Source organism: Desmodus rotundus, chromosome 8, assembly GCF_022682495.2.
Source record: "Desmodus rotundus isolate HL8 chromosome 8, HLdesRot8A.1, whole genome shotgun sequence".
Classification (NCBI taxonomy): Eukaryota; Metazoa; Chordata; class Mammalia; order Chiroptera; family Phyllostomidae; genus Desmodus; species Desmodus rotundus.
The window spans coordinates 118,772,702-118,796,065 of record NC_071394.1 but is presented as its reverse complement, the minus strand read 5'-3'; the positions used below and the strand labels follow the sequence as shown (position 1 = coordinate 118,796,065).

At 38.5% G+C, this 23,364-nt stretch overlaps 1 protein-coding gene across 9 annotated transcripts in view; it reads right to left on the bottom strand.

Annotated features, from left to right (window-relative positions):
* Positions 1 to 23,364, bottom strand: part of RBMS3 (RNA binding motif single stranded interacting protein 3) — a 1,231,630-nt gene that overhangs the window by 224,634 nt on the left and 983,632 nt on the right. For all 9 annotated transcript variants that reach the window (XM_053929473.1, XM_071222108.1, XM_053929475.2 and 6 more), the window contains one exon: positions 2,963 to 3,120. In XM_053929473.1, coding sequence (XP_053785448.1) covers positions 2,963 to 3,120 — 158 coding nt within the window. The remainder of the gene's footprint in view (positions 1 to 2,962; positions 3,121 to 23,364) is intronic.

Genomic DNA, 23,364 nt, shown 5'->3' with positions numbered 1-23,364 from the left:
AATGCATGATTTAGAGTACAGAGACCTAGGTGTCAGTATTGGAATGCTGCTAATAATTCATATTCAAAGCTCAACGTTTTAAAAATCATTGCTTGGAGTCCAGTCGTTCAGAAACTTCATAGAAAGGTAATTATGCAATCTACAATACCATTCACCCATACACCCATCCAACAATAATTAAAAAAATGACTTAAGTAAATGTACAATTCAGTGGGTTAAGACAGAAATTAAATAGTGAATTCATTACGATTGTGGTAAATATTATTTAAAAAATACACAACCTTGACAGGAGCTAAAATAAAAGAACATGACTTTGTCTGTAGGATAGAGTTTAAAGTCAGTGAAGATGTCTTTGAAGAAAAGCTATTTCAGTTTATATGTGAGGGATGCGTAGGCGGAAACCAGAGGAAGAGTCCCACGTAAGAGTGGAGAAGGGCAGCCCCTGTCTAGGCCGTGAGGCAGAAGGACAGGCTAGGAAGATGAGCCACGTCAGAGATAATGATGTCAGAGGTCTGTGAATCCAGTGACTCCTGCCGTATGCAAAGGAAGTCAGCAGGCTCCTGCCACGATCTTATAGAATCGCTTGTGGCTTCAATACACACAATGCACGGAAGGAGTGAGAAGCTGCATTCTGAACAGATATAAACTAATCATTTAAAGTCCCCATCCTGATGTGGTTCAAAAAAAAAAACCCAAACATTTTATGGGTTTTACTGTTTCATGGCACCACACGCTATGATTATAGTTTTACCCCTTACAGTGTGAGCACTTGGTCTGCACTTAAGAAAAATCTTCTTTTTAAATAAATATGACATGTACAGAGAAGATATAAATGAGAGCAGTGAACAGTCCAATCTTTATGTTAGAAGCTAAATTGTGTACCCTGCTCAAATTCACATGATGAAGTCCTAACCTTTAGTGTCTCAGGAGGTGAGTGTGTTTGAAGATAGGCCCTTTCAAGTGGTCATTAAATTAACATGAGTTCAGATGGGTGGGGCCCAATCCAATCTCCACTTAAGAAGAGAAGAAGATTCAAACAGAAGGGAAGACCAAGTGAAGACACAGGACACAGAAGGCCTCCTAGGCCACCTAGACGACAAGGACAGGAAACCAAAACTCCTGAAATCACGATCTTGGGCTTCTAGCCTCTAGAATTCTGAGAACATACATTTCTGTTGTTTAAGCCAGTCAGTCTGTTGTAGTCACGTATGGCAGCACTAACAAACTAATATACTGATGCAAAAAATTCTTTGTTTAAAAAAAAACCACCATAGATTTTATTAGAAAATGTGTTCGGTTGATTTGAAAGATGTTCATTTCTCAGAGGAGTACAAATGAAGGAGAAACTAATTTATTAAAGAGAGTGTTTTGGGGTGTGAGAGGTGGGGGAAGAACCAAAGGAATGAGCTTGCTGTGTGAGGCATCTCTGTGATTACACAGCACTTCCACACTGGTTAGAGTTCCAATCGCAGGTTGTACATACGCTCTCCAGGAATGACCGCCTTGGCAAATTTCAGACACGCAGGCAGTGTGATTAGCTCTGCCTTGACCATGCAAATGAACAGTTAACAGTGTTCTGAAAACTTAAATGCCTCATGCATTGATTCAACTCTCTTCATTTTGCCCATTTCTCTTTAATATCATCAAATGTATCTTGCATATGTCTACTGGTCTATGTGTTGAACATTATGGGGAATGTAAAGAATTTGAAGACCATGGTTCATGACCTCTAGGAAGTCAAGTTACAAATCAGTTAACATTCACATTACAATTTGTTATCTTTCAAAGTGGGTTAACAGAAGTTGGTCTGGAATGGTTTGCCAAGGGATGGCAGGGTTCATCACAGGTGCACACACCTGTCGGCAATGCCCTGACTTTTTGATGACACCCACCTCCATCCATTCATCCACGGAAGTCAGCTGGAGACACACACACTTAGCAAGTCCTGGAGACCACAGCTATTACATTTCTTGTTTGTGGTTGAGCAGTTTCTTTTTTTCTGTGGTTTCTTTAGCTTTGTTTTTCATGAAAGCACAGCAGGTACAAGCATTTTAACTCCATTCCTGGCTGAGACCCTCTTTTATAAATATTGCCTTGAAGTTAAAGTGAAAACTAGTCTTCCTTTTCTGACAATGAAAACAATTCAATCTGCATTTTTTCCGCTGTTGTGTAAAACATCAAAAGCGCACAGCCAGGGCCTCTTAAATGCAAATGCCCCTTGACCTCCTCTTATATTTTTGGGTTCCTTGGGACTTTCCAACAACTCCTGTTTCTCTGTATCTTTCATCTCTTCTCTCTTCTGCTGACCGAGAAATTCTATCATCTTGTTCTTTGGAAATCACTGGGAGACCATTGGATGCTTTGCTCACCATATGGGCTCTTTGGTTTTGGGGTGCTGGGCATTTATTATCCCTGACAGAAATGGGCAGCATCTGATTTTGCTGACCTATTGGCACAGAGAGGCCTGGGGACTCTGTATGCAAATCTTTATGACTCCAGACATATAAACACTCTGTATACATGTTTTAGAAAGCACATGTGATAATTACATTGGGATTGTTTGGCTTGAAGCAAAGATACATAGAATCAGCTTGATAAACAAAGTTTACTTTAAATGTTATTTTTATTTTTGATTTGAGAGAAAGGGGAAGGTGGGGAGAAAGAGAGGGAGACAAACATTGACGTGAGAGAGAGAAACATCAGTTGTCAATTGGCTGTTTTCTGTATACACACCTGGACTGGGGACCGAACCTGCAACTCAGGCATGTGACCTGACTGGGAATCAAATCAGTGACATTTTGCTTCACAGGACAATGGCTTCAACAACTGAGCCACACCAGTCAGGGCTTACACACTATTACTTTGAAAAAATTCTACTGCTTTGGGCCATAGTGCTGGAAAGGAATGGAATTAAAAGGAAACGATGAGGGAAGATAAATAATATACAAAGCAAGTGTTTTACCTGGCAAAACCAACACCTCTGCTGACTCCATTAGCATCTCTTAGTATTCTTGTGGAAATGACATGTCCAAAGGGTTTCAGCATATTCTCAAGTTCCTGCTCATCCATAGAAATGGGGAGATTTGAGATGTACAGGTTTGTTGGGTCTTGCTCTTGTTGCTAAGGGAAAGAAACAAAAAACACAGTAAGTTCTAAATATTGAGAAACTTACTGCACAAATGGATACACTTAGATTAAATGGCAGTCTAGATTCCACTCCAGCGTGGTCTTGCACGTTCTTTCACCAAGGTCGCTGCTTCTTTTCACTGAATGTCCTTCTTGCCAGAATGTTTCAACGAAAACCAACCTCTTGGCCCAGCCTTCCTTAGAAAAGACTAATAAGCTTTCTTCTCTGTTACTATTAACTACTGCTTCCGCTGTATTACTACTGACTACTACTTCTCTATCACTACTAACTTCTACTCTAACTGCCGTCACCTCTGGTTACTAATGTTGTAGTAACTGAGTGCTTGTAACAGGCTAGGCATTGTTTGAAATACTTAACATACGCTATTTCATTCAATATTCTCAATAGATATAATTGTTATTATTTCATACATGACAAAACTGATCCCTACTTTGTCCAAGTTACACAGCTCCTCAGTGTCAAAGCCAAGGCTGAAATCTGGGGGTGTTGCCAAAGTTGGTGAGCTTCACTGTCCTTCTATATGACTGCCTTGCACCAGACCAATGGGGGAAAAAAAAAACGTATGGACCTAGAACAGCATCTTCAGCCTCAATATCACTGCAGAACTTTCCAGAAGTGCAAATGTCTAGGCCCCACCCAGAACTACTAAATAGGTTCCATGAAGGTCAACCAAGTAATCTGTGTTTTGAAAATCCTTCCAGGTGATGAGTGCTCAAGTTTGAGAATTGCAGATCTTGACCAGCCATGAATATTTATATGCAAATGAATTGCAGTCCCTATCATTTCCTAGTCCATCAGGTTTAGTGCTTAAATAAGTTTTGCTTAATAGAACAGGAAACCAAACAAAATTGCTAGCGTTATGTCTGTATGCACAAGTGTTCTTATTTCACATAATAAATTGGAACTTAGTTGTACGTATGTATCAAAATGGCAGCCATTAATCTGACGTAACTAATTATTAATATCAAAATATGTCAGGTGTTTCACTATGCCATTCTATTTTAACCAAAACAACAACCTTAATTTCAAGAATAAGTGAGATTAGATTGGAAAAAAGAAATCCTGAATGAAGTCTGTAGGAAATGACATTATGTAACAGCCAAATATCTTTTGTGAAGACATGGTATCATATGTTGTAGAAAATTTGATATTTTAAGCACAATGAAAAAACTTAATAAGAAAGATTCCAAATTTTATTTCAGGTCAAGAAACAATGTCACTATAAAACTAAACTTCATTATTTTTAAAACAACTTTAAATATTCAGATAGGCCATAATATTTTTTATCAAGCTTTAAGATGAATGAGATTTTTTTTTATCACTATAGAAAACAGTAAAAACAAACATATAAACAATCAGAAAAAAAAACACATCTTTAGATTTTAGTAATAGTGTAAATGTAGGCAATGTACAGCTGTAGTCTCTCTCTCTCCACAAACACGCACCCCACTAATAAATGGTATACTTGGAGAAAGAAAACAGAATCTCTTCCTAAATGATCATGATCATGTTTTTCCTTTCCTTCTTTTTTTGGCTGGGATGGTGAGAAAAATAAAGGAAAGGGAAAGTGGCGTTACAGATACATAATCACGAACCATAAGCACACACAACTTTCAAATTTCACTCCCCATCATTTCACTTCAATCTTCTCATCGTTACTTCAGAGGTAGCTGGGCAAATATCATTATATTTATTGGGTAATGAGGAAATGGAAGCATGAAAGATTCATCATCTTGTCCAAGGGCAATCCAATAATTAGTGACAGAGTTAGAATTAGATTTAGCGACACAGTTCACTATCTGCCACTTGTGTACTTCCCACGAGCTCAATGTTTCCCACGCTTCAATCATTTGCATATCATTTTAGGAAATTTTGCCAGCCCTGTACTATTATTTTATTTATATAAAAGCTTTTTTTTTAACTCAATGTGTCTTTGGGCATAAACAAATTTATTTCAAAAGATAACTTTATGTTGGTACCATAATTAATAGGTTACTGTAAAAATAGGGAACAAATCACTGTCACTAAATCATGGGAAATGACATTTGTTTGCAGAAGACTTTGGTCCTGGTGGATGACATTCTCTTAATTACAAGTGAGGTTTGTAATTTAAAAAGGTGTGAGATGCACACTAACACCAGCCAGAGTCTTTTTCCTGGGAAGAATAATAATTGAGAAAGAAGTGAACAAAAAGACCGACTTTCTTATGATGCAATTTCTGGATACTACACACCTACCTCAACTCAAGTTCCATGAGAGACAGACACATATCCCACAGCTTGGGAGTTCCCGGCTTAACCCAGCGTGGGCTGCAACACGTAGCAGTCTCATGAATAGAATGGAATTTCCCCAACATCTTTCACTCCTTTATCCCTGACCAGGCTAAACAATCATGAGCGATCAACCACACTACACAGAGTACTATACAGATCTTGTCATTTTCTGTAGGCGGCAGTGCACCACTTTGTCCGGATTAAATTTCTAAATCCCTAAGCGTCGAACGCATCGCAGCTTCTCAAAACGGTGTGCAGTGAACACGCAGAGCTGTACACAAGGGGTTGCCCAGAAAGCTACGGTCGGCATCCAAGTCCCAACAGTAAGGCCAACGCGTTAATTTGTATTTAGAGAGACAATAAAGCATTGTACAATGCCATCCCTTAATTTATAGTCACTGAAAGAATATGGTGTTGGACAATGTTCTTTATTAAGACATTCTGTCCTTTGAAATGCAGTATTAGTCTTGAATATATCTGTTGACTTGACAATAGATTTTAATTTCTGCATAGAATGGACTCTAAAATAATACATGCATTCATATTTTTACTTTCCATTTATTTATGTATCAGGCTTATGTAAATGGATGGTGACTGAAAAGATTCTTTGGCACTATGAACCAAAGAGCACTTTCCTCTGAACTTTTCAGAAAAAATTCTCGAGTGATCATTGCCATCTTAAAGAACTTTAAAAAAATATTTTTAACTTAAATTTTTTATGATCGTTTGGCTCCAGAACAAACCTAACAGGACATCTCATCCAATCTCATGCTTTAACAGCTAGAACAAAACAGAAGCTAGAGGAATGGGCAGGACTTGTCCAAGGTTGCTGGGCTGACTAGTGGCATGCCAGAAATAGAGCCTGTGTCCTTTTATACCTGGTCCAGCGTCCTTACCAGTTCATGGCACTGCCTTTGCTCTTAAAATCCAGTGAATGGTAGACAGCTGTTTGTAGTTCAAAGAAATAGTAACACAGACAGAAATAAATATCTCTGAAACCCTTGTTTTAGTCACTTTTGCTTATTCATCAATTGGCTTTAGTTACAGAGTTAAGGCTATGGAAAAATAAAATAAAAAGAGTTCCTAGTCTTAGCCAGAATTTCATACATAGTCGCTGAATGAATACTCTGCAGCATATATTAGTTTGTAGAAGTATATGATTATAATTCATGCATCTATTACATTTAATTGACACCATACGTAATGCCCCCATTTTGGTCTGTTTCAACATATTTTCATCTGTATTGCATTTTCTTGATTTATTACTTAGTTTTGTCAAAAGGTGGTGGAAACGTCAGAAAAGCACCTTCTCCATTGTTCATGGGAACAAAGACAAGTCATTTTACTCAGGAAAATGTAACTTTTTTTTTTTTCCTGAAATGACTTCACTTTTCTTGGATGTATCTGGGTATGGAAACTGTCAAAATAAGATTTATTAGCACTCATTTGCTTTCTAACACTTAAAGATAACTTCAGAACTTCAGACAGTTCAAGGTAACTAAGCAAATGGATACAAATAGAGGGCAAACACTTTTATCCATATCTAGGCCAAAGGTTATATCTTGGGCTGCATTTTATGAATATGTATTATGGTTATTATATGTATATGATTCTAAGAAAGGTAGTTAATAGAACCAGATTTCAAAACAACCTGGTAACACACAGGCTTGACTAAACTACATCACACATTCTGGAAGTGGTTATTGGCATTAGAGGTTTGGGAGCAGTGTTTCTCAAGCCAGCTGGGGAGCTGGGGTGAGGTCGCATTTTATTTTCAATCTGTCACTGACCTATATTTGTAAAATGCAATAAAAATAAAGTGTCAAAAATAAAGTAAAATAAAAAGACATGTAAAATGCAAGTTGCAATTTTTTATTATTACAATCAACAGACCAAAATTACATTTGGATTAAATGTTACATAAATGTGAAATTGTTATAAAAGGTTTTAAAGGCTTACTTTCACTTTTTGTGCTTATTTCATTGTGGGCAAATACCATTTGGTGGGCCAAACTTAAAGTAACACTGTTTTAGGGAACTACCTTCCAATTTTTTTCATCACAATATAATACTCATATTATAATTCTAAATTTTAGTCTTTGCTTATTTATTTACTCTCAGATCCTTTTTAAATTGCAAAATTGTGTGAACCAATTTATAGTCATTTTTGAACTATTGGGTGGACAAAGCTATTTTCAGATGAATTATCCTCAGCAGTGGTGCCAAAGCATCCCAAAAATAACCTGAGGAAGTTTGAAAGAACTCTACAGCAAACATGTGACTACAACCCTCTAAAACACATCAAGATCATGTTCATATAGACTGAAGGTAGTAACATTATCATCTTTCATAGGGAGAATTGTACAGTATCCAACATGTTTCAGAATTATTTTATTTCGTGTGGCTTCTTTTAATAACCCTAAAAACCTTTTAATAATCCTAATCTTATAGATAGGACAAGAATTATTATTTCCATTCTACAAATGAGAAAGCCAATTCCGGTATCTTAAGAAGTTTACCAAGGTCATGTGGCCAGTAAGTAAATAAACGACATTATAATGATATTTTCTTTACTTGATCTAGTACTATTTCTACCAATCTACAACAACTCGAGATTGTCTATAGGTATTGCCATTCATTAGATTTCACCTGTAGAAAGAAAAATCAATGGGGAGATGAAGGAACAATTGTTTTTTAATGGAACAGCCTATTTTAAATGTTGTAGCAGTATAAAGAATTAACAAACATAAAAACTAAATGTTTTCTCTCACCCCGAGAACAGAAGCAAGGAGTCAGAGCCTCTAGCATTAACAAGCTAAAAGGCATCAGAGGTGTTAAAACTAATGTAACACTAACTTTGTAAAAAGATGTTCTCGCCCTCTAGCAATATTTTCAGCATGTTTGATGCACAGCTTTAGGAGTTACAGCACCTTTACATGAGACTTGGAAGCAGCCTGCCATTCTGGCCATATTTGCGTCAGTATCATATATGTGTATCATAGTTAATTGTATGTTCCAACTTCTGGATGTATCTGTGAGGGCGTTCCTGGATAAGTGTAACATCTAAATCAGTAAGCTGAGTAAAGCAGATTGCCCTCCCTAATGTGGGTGGGCCTTACACAATCAGTTGAAGGCCTGAATAAAACAAAAAGTTTGATTGTCCCCTGAGTTAAAAAAGAATTTCTCCAGCCTGATGGCCTTCAAGCTGGGACATTGGTTTGTTACTGCTTCAGACTCAATGGGAACATTGGTTTTTCCCAAGTCTCCAGCGTGTTGACCTTCACGCTAGAACAATGTCATCGGTTCTCCTAGGTCTCCAGCTTGCTCACTGCAGACCGTGGGACTTTTCAGCCTCCTTAATTGTGTGAGCAGATTCCATATAATAAATACACATAATATAAATACAAATATACACATAAATATAAATATAAATATAAATATAAATATAAATATAAATATAAATATAAATAATAGTAAGTCCTGCAATGGTTCTATTTCTCTGGAGAACCCTAACTGATATGAGTTAATTTTGTCAAATCTGTCTTACTATGAAAAAATAAGACACAGGCTTAGCTCTGACCTTCACACTGGGATTTCTGCGTTCCCTCACCACACAACCACGGCCTTTGACCAGGGAAAGAGAGGGACACAGCATCCTCCTAAAATGGGTGCTCCAGAAGCAAACATCCAAGGTATACATTAAAGAGCAAAGGAAAAAGTAAAGGACTGCCAAGAAATAGACTTTCACCCCAAGATGGTGCTTAATGAATGTGTCCTCTGTCCTGTTTGCTAAGCGGTGAAGGGGGCTGCCCTGTGTTTCAATGGCCTCCTCCCTCCGCTAAAAGAGAGGGTGATTTCTCTTCCCCTAGTTTTGCACGGTGATAGAGCGAGAAGGCTGACTACCAGTTTTTCCTCCCAAGGCACTAATGAGAACAATTTTCTTAAAATAAACACCAATAAGAACAATTTCCCTGAGGAACACATATTTTATAAGAAGCATTTAATTATTTCAAATTTAATGTAAGCACCGCACTGGAAATTGAAGTTCATGTCCTCAAGTTCAGTTGGAGGGCTTCATTCTGGACAACAAACTTAGCAGAGGCCTGACTATGAAGCCACGCCCAGCGCTCAGGAAAACCTGACCCACTGGTCATTTGTGCTGCTCTTTGAGGCCGGCGTCGGCTTTACTTCTAGATCAGCCAAGTAGCCTCAAGATGAGGTGAGCAGGGAATGACTAAATGATCCTCTGGAGTCCTTATGACTGGGTTTGCATTACCTGTGGTCCTGGAACACGTGGCCAGATTGGATTCCTGGCTTTCCTTGACTTCTCCCTCCACATGCACCTCATGAACTCGAGCTCAGTATCACCAGTTATCAGCCCTGATGTGATGGTGTCCCCTGTGAGAAAATGCTACATTAACATTTTACAATATTGAGATCTCTCTATAGTTTTATTGTAATATGTTACTATGTCACAGAAATATCTGGTCTTGTACTCAGGGTCCTGACAGTCAAAAATGAGAACAGGATACAAAACTATAGAGAACTACTCAATATTGTAAACAAATCGCACCACATTTTCTCAGAATTTAATTCCCTTCTCCAAAGGGCTCGCCAGGAATGTTTCCTTTACCAGCCTGCTGTGAACTCTGGAATGGAAAGTTTCACACGACCCTTTTCAAAGATTTTATTTATTTACTTTTAGAGAGGGGAAGAGAAGGAGAAAGAGAGGGAGAGAAACATCAAAGTGTAGTTGCTTCTCACATGCCCCCCCATGGGGGTCCTGGCCCACAACCCAGGTGTGTGCCCTAGACTGGGTATCGAACCAGCGACCCTTTGGTCCACAGGCCAGCGCTCAATCCACTGAGCCACACCAGCCAGGCCACATGATTTTTTGATACTGACCATGATCCTCCTTCAAATGACTGAAATTATGAAAATGACATGAATATAACCATAACTTTATTATGGTACCCTATTAAAATCTTCTGGAAGAATCAACTTCATATGTGTTCATATATCTTCATATGTGTTACCTTAAGCTGATTACACATACAAATATATTGGGTTGGCCAAAACATTTGTCTGTTTTTTTCCATTAGATGGCTCCAGTTGTGCTTAGTTGTCTTTAACTTTATTGGACACAATTTTGTTAAGATTGTATTGTAACAGCTATCATATTGGTGCGCATTTTTAAAAAAATGCTTATCAGAAGTGGTGAATTTTTGTGTAGCCATTTAAAAAAAATTTTTTATTGTTATTCAATTACAGTTGTATGCCTTTTCTCCCCATCCCTCCACCCCACCCCAGCCGAACCCCCCTCCCTCCCCCACCTCCACCCTCCCCCTTGATTTTGTCCCTGTGTCCTTTATAGTAGTTCCTGTAATCCCCTTTCCCCACTGTCCCCTCCCCATTCCCCCCTGGCTATTGTTAGATTGTTCTTAACTTCAATGTCTCTGGTTATATTTCATTTGCTTTTTTCTTCTGTTGATTACATTCCAGTTAAAGGTGAGATCATATGCCATTTTAATATTGAAGATGGAAGAAAATATGCAACATGTTCAGCATATTAAGCTTTAATATTTCAACAAAAGTAAAAACACAACTGAAACACAAATAAAGATTTGTGCAGTGTATGGAGAAGGAGCTGTGACGGATCGAACGTGTCAAAAGTGGTCTGTGAAATTCTGTGCTGGAGATTTCTCACTGGATGGTTCTCCATGGTCAGGTAGACCAGTGGAAGTTGATAGAGATCAAACTGAGACATTAATTGAGAACAACCAATGTTCTATCTCTCAGGAAACAGCTGACATACTCAAAATATCCAAATCAACAAAGTTATTGGTGAAAATGATAAACGTGCCCTTTATATTATGGAAAAACCATGTGGCCATTTTGGCTGACCCAATAGAACAACCAACCATTGCGGTATTCGCTGCCTAGAATATGACAGCTTCGCCTTGGCGAGGCTCACTTCCCCTTTGGTATGCACACACACATGTCACGGAGGTGCTAACGATATCAGGAACATAGAGTCCTATGTAAATGACACCCCAGAGCACAGCACAAAGGGTGACCCGTGGAATAGTGTGACAAAGCTCATGTGGCAAATGCCACGTCCCTTGAAATTTGGGCAGCCTGACAAAATACAGGTCAGCCTGTATAAATTTGAGTTTCCTACAAACCACAAATAAATAAGTTTTTTTGGTATAATTATATCTGAAATATTGCATGGGATATATTGATACTAAAATAGTTACTGCTTCACAGGATTAGCATTCTTATCAAGCCACATAAATTATTTGTTGTTAAAATTCATAGAATAAATCTAGGACATTTCAAGAGGATGGTCTCTAACTAAATGTAAATTATGTTCATAAAAAAGTAATTATTGCTGTTTAGAATCTGTCCCATTGAATTCCTCATGGGTGCAAACTTAGTAGACATTATGTTAAGTGACGTGGAAGTGGGCATATTGAACTGATAAGATCCTTCAAAGGTGGCCACTGTATCAGCAGAGAGTAGGAATATATCATCAAGGTAGGGAGAAGAGAATACTGTTCCTACCATTCATGAGATAAAAAGATTAATGATTTATTACCGGGCTCATTAATCAAAACTGTGTGGCTTTTTTTTTTTTTTTTTTTTTTAAGGAGCAATTCCGCTGTTCAAGTCAATTAGCCCAGCAAAGAAAGCTATTACACCAAAGCAGCTACAAAGTTATTCAGACTTCCCTGGGAGTATTTAGAGTATTAAATAAATGCTATTATTCAGAAGATACCGAATTGCTAAGCTTCTTAAATTCATACAATTGGGAACCTGAAGCACATTAAAATGCTGAAACTCATTAAGAGTCTTTTTTTTCCTTCAGCTTTAGAGTCATTGGCATTCTCACCACTGTTAAGAACAATAAAACACTACGGGCTTCCAAGGAGAAAGTGACTTGCGCTCCTTCAGCTCCACATCAATGAATCACTCAGGCAGAACTGGCACCCAGCCCTTGAGACAATGGCGCTTCTGCCGGATTACTCTAATACCTGAAAAGAGCTGTGAAATTCGCTAAGATGCTCCACTGAGGAGGAGAGAAAAGAGCAGCTGGTTTATAGCCATAATTTATCTTTACCTCATTATAGCTCTATTCAAAACATTGGAGCATAAATATACAAAGTGTTAGTAATGATTTGAACCCATAAAATAAAATAAGAATCAATGAGTCTCTTCTTATATGTAAACGAATAGCTTAAAAAAGGAGGAACTCCTTAAGGTAAAACACAAACTAATAAACGTCGAAGGAAGACTGGAAATACAAATCACCACTTGGCTACCACAGAGGAATAATGGGGTAAGCAGCGGTCACCATTGGCTACTATAGTTGAGTGATGCATAGATCGGTGACTCTAAAACAGGGTGATTTTGTCCCCCAAGAGACACTTGGCAGTGTCTGGAAACATTTTCGTTTGTCACAACAGCAGTGAGGGGGATGCTAATGGCAATCCAGAACATACAGGAAAGCTGCCTACAAGAGAGACTTATCCGGAAAAGAAGGCGTCTGTCATGCCAAGGTTGAGATCCTTGAGATACCCTGGTCTCAACCCTTTAAAGGTGAAGAAGAAAAAAAATATACATCCCATATCTATTGTTATGTTATGTTATTATATACATTATATATACATGACTCCCAGCGTTGATGTGGTTATTTTTGTTACAGAGAACTTAAGTATCTGCAAACATTTAATTATGAGATATAAATACCTCTGTTTATAGCTTGAATTGCAACTATGAAACCAAATACACTTTAAATTGCTTTAAAGCAAAGTTGCATAACCAATACAATTTAATTAAAACATTAAGTTAGTATCACGGACGATGTTTTGGCAAATCCGAACTGCCACTTGCAACATCACTATGGGACTGACTGCTGCAGCACCACAGAGTTTTGGTGAAGTTCATGGGCCATATTCTTTTTGCCATGGGCCATTCTGATCCTTTCAACGCTTTCATCTATTTGGATTACTGGGAAATCTTCATCCGAGCAGAGCTTGCTGGGCAAACAGCTTTCATTTGGCTTAAAAGCACCATTTACTGATTAGGTCTACCTTGTTCGTCCCTCTTTAGCCCCAGACAGTGACAATAGGCCTCCTTGGCACTACATGATTACAGACATAAATACAGACACAGGCGGTGACATCAACTAGTCACCCGGATGACCTCAAATATCCTCTCATAAATTTTTTAAGAGTGTCATAGAATGGAAAGCCCCAAATTTATAATTGTCATAGAGAACTCATGAATCCTTAAAAATTATATTCATGCATTCCAGTGAAAAACATGCCAATACAATGAAAAATGGCCAGGGACTTCCACGGCTGATCCGGTGTTAAATGCAGAAGCGCTTACATATTGGCTCTGTATAAGTCTCTATATATGGAGATTGTATGTATGTATGTATGTATATGTGTAGTTAATAAATACACACACACTCTATAGTTCTGGACTAGTGAGTTCAACTCCTTGATTCTTTGTTTCCTCGTCATACAAAAGAAGGACACTGTTACTGTAAGGTTACTATAGGCATTAAAGAGACACATTATAGATGTTAATATCTATGTCTTCTCTGTTTAAATCTTAAACTGCTATGCCTGCCTATATTTTCTTCTCAAGTAGATGGAAAACAGAATTAACTTGACAGAATAGGTAACTGCATCAATTTCAGAAGCTTACATTAAAGAAAACACTAAATCAAAATGTATCTATTTACAGCTAATGGTATTTAATTTATTCCCTATTCTGTTAAAACTATCTGTTTAGCATATAGGGAATCAGACATCAAAGAAGACAGGTAGGAAGGGCAGCATGAATAGAAATCATAGCTTTCTTTTATTTTTTTTCTATCTCCATTTTCTTGTGAACCTATAGAAACTGCCAAATTAAGACCAATTAACCATAAATGGCTAAATATGATCACATTTACATAGAGAAAAGATGGATGAATTCAGTTTCACTGAAATGAAAAACACTATGAAAGGTACAGAACTCAATCATATTCCAGGCAGCTGGAGAGTTCCTCAGGAGGGAAAGAAGTTCCTGGGCACAAGGCAAAGCGAAAAGGCCAGGGGGGCCGGGGCACAGTGAGCTGGGAGGTAGTGGTGTGAAATGACACTGGAAAGGTTCACAGGGGCCCAACGGTACAGGGTGTTATGCATGCTGGGCCTACGTGCTGGGACCTGGGATTATGTTGCTATGTGCAGTGGGAAGGCACTGAAGACTTTAAATGGGGAAAGACATGATCTGATTTGTTGAGAAAAGAAATGTTTGTAGGAGAATGAAGAGTTAAGAAAATGGGCAGGGTTCCTGTTAGTGGGGAAGATGTCGCAGTAGATCAGGAGAGTGATTATGGAAACAACAGTGGCAGTTAAAAAGTGGATTAAAAATTCTATTTTTCAGGTAGATGGCATCCTTTCTGATGGCTGGGATGTGAGGAACTTGAGAAAGGAGGGCTCAAGGATGATCTCAGGTGCCCGTTTTGGCAGGTGCCCATTTACCCATGTATTCACTTTGCATTGTGATAAAATACATGGAGACTCAGAAATCTAGAACTCTCCTTTGGATACTTAACGTTGATATATCCATTAGACATCGAAGTTTGTGATCTGACTCATCTCATTTCAGCTAATAAGAGTAGTGATGATGTTTAAATGTAAACACTCAGGAACCCTGGAATATCCCATATCCAGTTTTATAGGCTAGCTTGGCCAAACACATTGGTAGAGCTAAGCCTACAAGAGGAAAATTCTCTTTGCCAGCAAAGGAATGCACACATTGGGTCATCAAATATTGAAGAACTAAGGCACCTGAATGATAACAATGTTCAAGGTTTTCTCAGGGGACACAGAAGACTTGCCCAAGGTCCCACAGCAATTTTATAGTCGGAAATTACATTCTCCCAGCATATTGAACTAGGGGTTCAATATGTCTATCCTTATGAAAATGTTCCAGACTCTTATAAAGAACATTTTCACAATGTACAAGTTTCCTTCAGGTTATTTGGTTGTAGAACCTTGAACTCAAAGCAAGGCTTGGTTCTAGCCCAGCACTGCTAAATCAGATCTCTGGTTTGAAAAGATCCATTGGTGATTCCTCTGTGCATAAGATTTTGAGATACACTGTTTCACAAGTTGTTGGGTTGTCCAAAAAGTCTGTTTGGATTTTTCTGTAAAATAAAAGACCCATTTTTCATATTCACCAATAACTTTATTTATTTGGATATTTTGAGTATGTCAGTTATCTCTTGTATGGTAGAACATTGATTGTTCTCATTAATGTCTTGATTCACTTGCTATCAACTTCAACTGGCTTATCTAGCTGTGGAGCACTGTCCAGGGAGAAATCTCCAGCACAGAACTTTGCAAACCACTTTTGACACATTTGATCAGTCACAGCAGCTTCTCCATATACGGCACACATCTTTTTTTGCATTTCAGTTGCATTTTTACCTTTTTTGAAATAATAAAGCATAATATGCCAAAAATGTTGCAGATTTTCTTCCATCTTCAATATTAAAGTGGTTACACACAAAAATTCACCAATTTTGATTTTTTAAAAATGCACACTGATAAGACAGCTGTCAACATCTAACAAGATTGTTTCAAATGAAGTTAAAGACAACTAAGTCCTACTAGAGCCATCTTATGGAAAATATCAAAGGAACTTTTTGGCCACCCCAATAAATCATTCTTGGCATTAGGGAGAATTATTTATCATACCGCTAGGTTTACACAGTAAAGTGAAAAAAAAAACAACTGGCACTGTTCTCACTGAAACGGTTAACTAGCCCATTCTAACATCCAGAGAGGGATGGGCCATTAAAAACAAGAAGCATGTGTGCAGGTCCTAACTTGACAGTGTGTCCAAGATCCATGGCTGAAGTTTTGGAAACGCTGGTTGAAGAGTAGCAAGCAGATGAGATTGTAGAAGCTGTTTGAGGATGGCAGTGCGCCACAGCCCCTCCCCTGGGCTCCTGTGACCACACCACCACCATGGTCACAGGCACAGTGGCTAGCCGCACACGAGCACGTGCAGGGGCTCTCTCTGCTCCGCCTCTTCCAAAGGTTGCCCCTCTGGGCACAGGCACAGACCAAGCAGCAGAGGAACTAACACCCCAGGGGCAAACCTCAACCCATAGCGTATGGGAATAGGAGAATAAACGTCCCAGCAACCTCGTCTGAGATGCATTCCACCTGGTTCCTCGGAGGTTCCCCAGCAGAACTGAGCTCCAGTTGCTGGCAGCCAAAATCTGCTTGTTAGAACATCCTTTTCTGGACTTTTCTCCCAACTCTATCTCATTTCCCCCACTTCTATTTTCCAGGATCACTTTCCCAACAAAGTGAATACACTCAAATCTATCAGAGTCTGCTTTGCGACAAAAAAATACTAATGCTATTTCTAAAATGTATATAATATAGATATGTGGTATATGAACACATGTATGTACATGAAGAAAGATGGAAAGGTTCATATACAAAAACGACAATGTTTGTCTCTGGGGCCGATTTACAAGAGACCTTTACTCCAAACATTTCTGTATTATTATTATTATTGTTATTGTTGTTGTTATTGTTGCTTTACATTTAATGTTCTTTTTATAAACCAAAAAAGAAAAAAACTAAAAGCATCAGGAATGGAACTCTTTTCATCTCTATACTAAAGACAGGGCAGCAAATGTCAGTTCACACAAAATCACATAATAAGAACAGTCATTCATGATTGTTCCTCTGTGGTTTCCATTTCCCATGAGAATCTGGCTGGTAGTGACAATGGGACCCTTCAAAAAGGGTGGCTCTTCATGACTTTCCCCCCAAGAAATGCAAAATGCCACTGACAAAAGCTGAACTCAAGGGTCCAGAAAAGCCACGGGCATAACGAACAGTCCCAAACAGGTCGTTCCCAACCTGCCATGCAGCTAAATCACTTTTGTTTCTCCTCCTTCATTTTGAAGTCCGCCCTGGAATCCAGGTCTGGAGCTGACGGTTCCTGAGGCGTGTGGAGAGTACTATAGGAGGGCAAGCCCCACCCTTCTGCGTAGGCTTACTGGGTCAATGGCCTCATTGTTTACCCACTGAAGAATTGTGCCTTTACAGAAATGTTAAAAGAGTTTTAAGAATAAGCAATTTTGTAGTTCTGATTTAAATGATGCCAACTCTGCCCTGGCTGGTATGGCTCAGTGGACTGACCGCCAGCCTGAAAAACCTGACTGGCTGGTTCGATTCCCAGTCAGGGCACGTGCCTGGGTTACAGGCCAGGTCCCCAGTAGGGGGCACTCGAGAGGCAACCACAAATTGATGTTTCTCTCCCTCTCTTTCTTGCTCCCTTCCTCTCTCTCTAAAAATAAATAAATAAAATATTTTAAAAATAAATAAAAGATGCCAACTCATATAGATATGAAACAATGAAACTCAGGATTCTAACCTAATTTTCATCTAATGCTGCTAATTCCCAATTCATATCTTAGTGATACTTGGGGTGGGACAAGGGACAGATGAAAAAGAAAAGGAGAGGGGAGAGTGTGATTATTACAGGAATTACTAAATAAGCTTAACATAATTTATAGCTGAGGAAAAAATCCTTGAAGTGAGGTGAAAGTGTGTGGCCAAAACAAAGCAAAACAAAACAAAAACGATAGCAATATCAAAAGAACAATGTGAACAAGCAACCAGTAACAATAGTAACGATGACGACGTCTTACTAAGCATCTGCTATGTGTTGAGCACTGTGCTTGCGTGTTCCCCAATACTTACAATATTTAGTTTTCAAGGTGAGCATTTTTGTCATCACACTTTTACACATAAGAAAACAGAAGCTCCAAGTGGATAAAACACTGACCTAAAATTGCACAGCTGCCAGTCCAGAGTCAAACCCAGACCAGTGACTCCAGAGTCTAAGCTTCAAAGTAGTGTCACATGACCACCAATAGCATAACTTTTGCCACTCCAAAATTCAAAAACATGTACATTAAAATCAAATGCTATGGCTGAAATTAAAAGAGAAAAAATGTAGTATATATAATCTTGATGAAAACTTCTTGATATATGTATGTGATATATCACATATACAAGATATCACATATAATCTCAAGATTATACATACACATATATGTGCATGTATATGTATAATCTTGATTATAACTTCTTGACTTATAATTGCCATAAAGGTGATTTACCAAGAGAGAAACAAATTCGAAATACTGACACAGACTCTATTAGTGAAGTTTCAGCAAACCAAAATCTACCAGGAAATGTGGGACAAAAAAATAACTAATGAAAAAGCAATGTGTAGGTACCATCAGGGAGAATACTGAATAGCAAAACTCGAAACAAATAAATATCTTACACAATTTGAAAGTTTAATTACCAGTCTTCCATAGAATGGGGGATCTTGTGGTCATTAAAAACAGTTCTTACAAAAATTTTCATAATAGAAAATATCAATGTTATGAAGTTATATGGGAAAAGTAGGGAAAAATCATGTTGGTACATAAACATTTGCACAGAAAAGAACTGGAAGGAAACACATCAACTTTTGAATAATGGTTATCTACGAGTAGTGGCATTGACAATGCCCCTTCCTTTTCCTTCTCTTTTATCTGTGGTCTCAAAGTTTTTAATACAGAAAGGGTAAGATGTGTAGCATTACCAAAGTAATAAACAATATAAATTCAAAGCTTAATTTACATTTTGTTCATTTGTGTTCAGAAAGCTATAGAAGAATCCTTTGCTTTTTAATAATGCAGCAAACACTTTGGCCCAGTTATCTCTGTCCAGATATCGTAGCTCCAGTAGCTGTGTGAGTATATCTACAGGATGCATTCGCAGAAGAATTACTAAGTCAAAGGGAATAGAAACTTAATATGGTTAGATATTCTCCCCAAGTTGTACCAATTCATCTCTACCAACAATAAATAAACGTTCCTTTTCCCTCACACACCTACTATACTAGTGTGAACCATCACTGTAATCTTTGCTAACCTATTGGCTGCATTTAGGGGCCACTTACACCTTCTGTTTTGAGAGTCATTGAAATTCAAATGGTGTTCTATTTCAAGATGGTTTTTTTCCCTTTTCACTTCCTAGAAATAATAAGGCAGAACAAAGTTGAAAAAGCATCAAAGGGTAATCGGACTGGTTGGGGATTTCTGCAGGCCAAGTGAGCATACATGGAGAAAATGTGCACAAATATGATAAGGCATTTGATGCACTAAATTGTACAATCCTTTCATCAAACAATTACAATGTCCCAGCAGGTGATAAACCCCCCAAAAGAAATGACTTGTTACTATAGAACTGGCCTACGGTTTCAACACTGATCTTGAGACCATTTTACTAAGTCTGTGAAATGAAAGTAATGATAGAAACAGCCAAAGCCATCCAATGGGCAATGAGGATTTAGATAGGTGAACATTCAACGTGCAGGAGAATTCTCCAGGGGAAGACGCTGTCAACACAAGTCAGAATTAAAATGTGTGCTTAGTGACATGCTTGGAAGTGTGTAAGCACTAATTCCCAGGAAGTCACAGCAGGTAGTCCTGCACCTTTAGGAAGACCTGCTTGGCTTCAACTGTAGGTAGAGATTTTGCAGAAGTGTGGGAAGGTAGAGTTGTAAAAAGACACAGTGCAGCATACAGAGTTAAGAGAGTAGGATTTGAGTTATAAAAACTAATTTAACCTGAACAGTTGCTCAGTCTCTCCGAAGCCTGCTTTTCTCAGCCATCAACAAAGCTCACACCGCAATGTTACAGGACTAATTTGTTAGACAAATTAGGTGAGAACAGTTACGAAACACCCAGCACAGTGTTAGGCCCATATGGGCACCCCTCATCCAGCCCCTAGATTTCACATGGGTTCAGTAAAGAAATAAATCTTGCTTGAGTGGAGGACATTACTTCACAAAGGCGGGGGAATCATCTTCTGGAAAATAGTCTTACAAGCAAAGTTTCAAATAAAACCACTAATTGGGTGGAAGTGGGAGTGGTGTACACAGAGGAATAGATTTATCTTCAAGAAGTTGTTACTCTTATTTCTTTTTACCCAAATTGAAAACAATTCTCTACTATCTGTGTGAAGAAACAGCACAAGATCCCTTTGTGCTTAATGTGGAATATATGTAACATGCTCCCAAATAGAAAGACTTTGGCCCAGGAGGAAAGACTTGCCTCGAGGCCTGTATCTGCTGTTATATTCACCACAGGTCAAGTTTCAAGAACAGCCCTTCTGATGTTGCCCCCGTTTCTTCAGAGCTGTTAGTGGAGTGCCTGTGTGTGTGCATGCAGGCACGTGCATGCCTGAATATCTAAACCTACTTTCTGCAACCTGCTCCTACTTACATGTGAAATAGAAAAAAGGAAAACTTCAAGTGACTTGCTACATGCATCTGATTGATCTTTGTGCTTCTGGGGAGAAGAGTGCTGAATGTTCACTCTCATCTAAACCCTGTGTTCCCTGCCCCACATGCAGTCCCTACCTGGTAACTTTAGCAAATCTCATGAGTTTAAATTCCATCTCTAAGTTTTCTCTCCAGTCCTGTTCCTTCCTTCTATCTCCAGACTCAAATACCCAACTGCCTACTCAACATTTGCACTTGAATGTCTCTTATACTCTGTTTCCAGCCCCAACCTTCTTCTTTCCAGCTCTCCTCATCTTATAAATGGTAACTCTTCAGTGATTCAGGCCATAGAACATGAAGTCATTCTTGACTCTTCTGTTATTTTTTGCATTTGGTCACCAAGTCCTGTTTATTCTAATTTATTCTTATTCATTCTGCAAAATGACTTCTTCACATCGCTACTTTTGCCCACTGATCCAGCCCCCTGTCATCTTCATCTCTGTCTTGGGTTATTACAATAGCCTCACAACAGGCCTTCCTGCTTCCACTGTTGCCCACGATAGTCCTGTCTTAACTCAGCAGATCAGTGGACTGAGTAATCCCTGCAGAACTGGAATTTGTCATATCAGTCTCCCGCTCAGACTCTAACTGCCTTTCCATCTCACTCAGACGAAAAGCAAATGTCCCTAAGATGACTCACATGTCCTACCCTGCTCCATTTCCTCTGCCTCTTGCTCACTCTGATCAAGCCATGCAGGCTTCCTTGCTATTCCTCAAACACCACAAGGCTTCTGAATTTGATATTTTCTCTGATTAGAGTCATCTTTTCCAAAAAAATCACATGCCCCTCTCCCTCAACTCCTTCATATCTTTGTAAAAGTATCACCTTCTCAGGGAGACAACCCCTTACTTTACTTAAATTGCACACACCTATGTTTACATCACTTCCTCTATATGCCTCATCTTTCTCCAGAACAATATGGCACAAAATGACTTACGATATTTTTTTCTTACTTTGTAATCTCTGTCCCCATGACAGCGCAGGCTTCACGAAGGAGGGTATTATTTGTTCTGATTATTCATGTAGCTTCAACTCCTAGAAGAGATCCTGGCACACAGTAGGTACTCGATATATATTTGTTGAAATAAATAATGGATTTTTAGTAAAGTTTTTGGGGTATTGGCTGGTTCTACTTCTGTCCAGACAGTGTACATATTGGAAGAAGCAAAAGTGGTACATATGAACATGCCATAAAAAAGGAAATATTTTGTTATTCACGCCTGTCATTAGCGTGTTTAAAGAGAACATGAAATGGAGAGGCAGAGACTAGAAAATTCTCCTTTTCAGAAACTAAAAAGGTACAAGTATGAACATATTTTTGCTTTTTGGATGGCATGGAAATGAGCAGTCTCTTTTGCAAAGAGAAGCCAGCATAAGATGTGGCCACCCATGTATGTGACATATTCATAAAATCAGAAAAAGAAATTTGTTTTCTCTAGGGACTAGGCTGCCTGTAGGCTTCCGTCACAGAATCTTCTCTTTGACTCTAGCAACAGCACACCAGGTAGCTCAGGAGAATAGCACACTGTACCTTACATTTCTCTTTAGCGTGAAGCAACTTATTTTAACATCTCTTAAGGGTTTTCATTATTCTTATAGAGGTCAGAAGGCAAACACTCAAAGCCAGGAGAGGGTGAAAAGTTCTGCCAAGGCATGGAAATAAATGTTAACTAAAGAGAGAGAAAGAGAAAAAAATACCAAGTGATTGATAACATTTCGGAAGCTTGATTTTACAAAGAATTTGTAATTTGTGGTCTATAGGCTTTGCTTGAATCACAATACTTGAGGAAAGTTCAATATTCAGTATAATCTGATAGATGTCTGTCATTAAGAAGGCCACAAATACTCCTGTAGCCAAAATCACATCCTCAGAGAGAAAGTTATGAGTGACTTTAACTCTCCTTTTACAAAAACAGAAAACAGCCCTTTCTCTTAGATAATGAACCATAAAAATAAAGAGGAAGTTTCCTAATTCTCTAAGCTATAGGCTAAAGGAGAAAATATTCTTCTGTCATATTTAAACACACAAAAAGGAAAAAGAAACAGTGAAGTGATTACCCCAAAACACAATGACTCTGTCATTTACTAGTCACCCAAAGGTACATTGATTTTAACCCCTTTAATAATTATGATAGTATTCATATTTACATTGGTAAATAATGTGTCAGCTTTATTATTTTTCTTTTCTTTATTAACTAGAGTTCAGCCAGATATTGGTCCTGTCCTCCCCAAATCAGCTAATGCTCATTATAAACCTGTTCAAAGGTTACAACCATCTATCCTATTTATTAATTAAAGACAGGGCAGGGCAAAGATTAGGGCCTTGTATGGAGCCATGGAAAGAAGGAGACCCTGGGAGGGGAGAACTGGATTTCAGCCTGGCTTTTGCCACAAGCTCATTCTGAGACCCTGGTTTAGTCATTTGACCCCTCTTCACTCTAAAGTTTCTGCCTATACTTGAAATGGTTGGGTTAGGTGCTCTCTAAAGTCTCTTTCTGTTCCAGACTC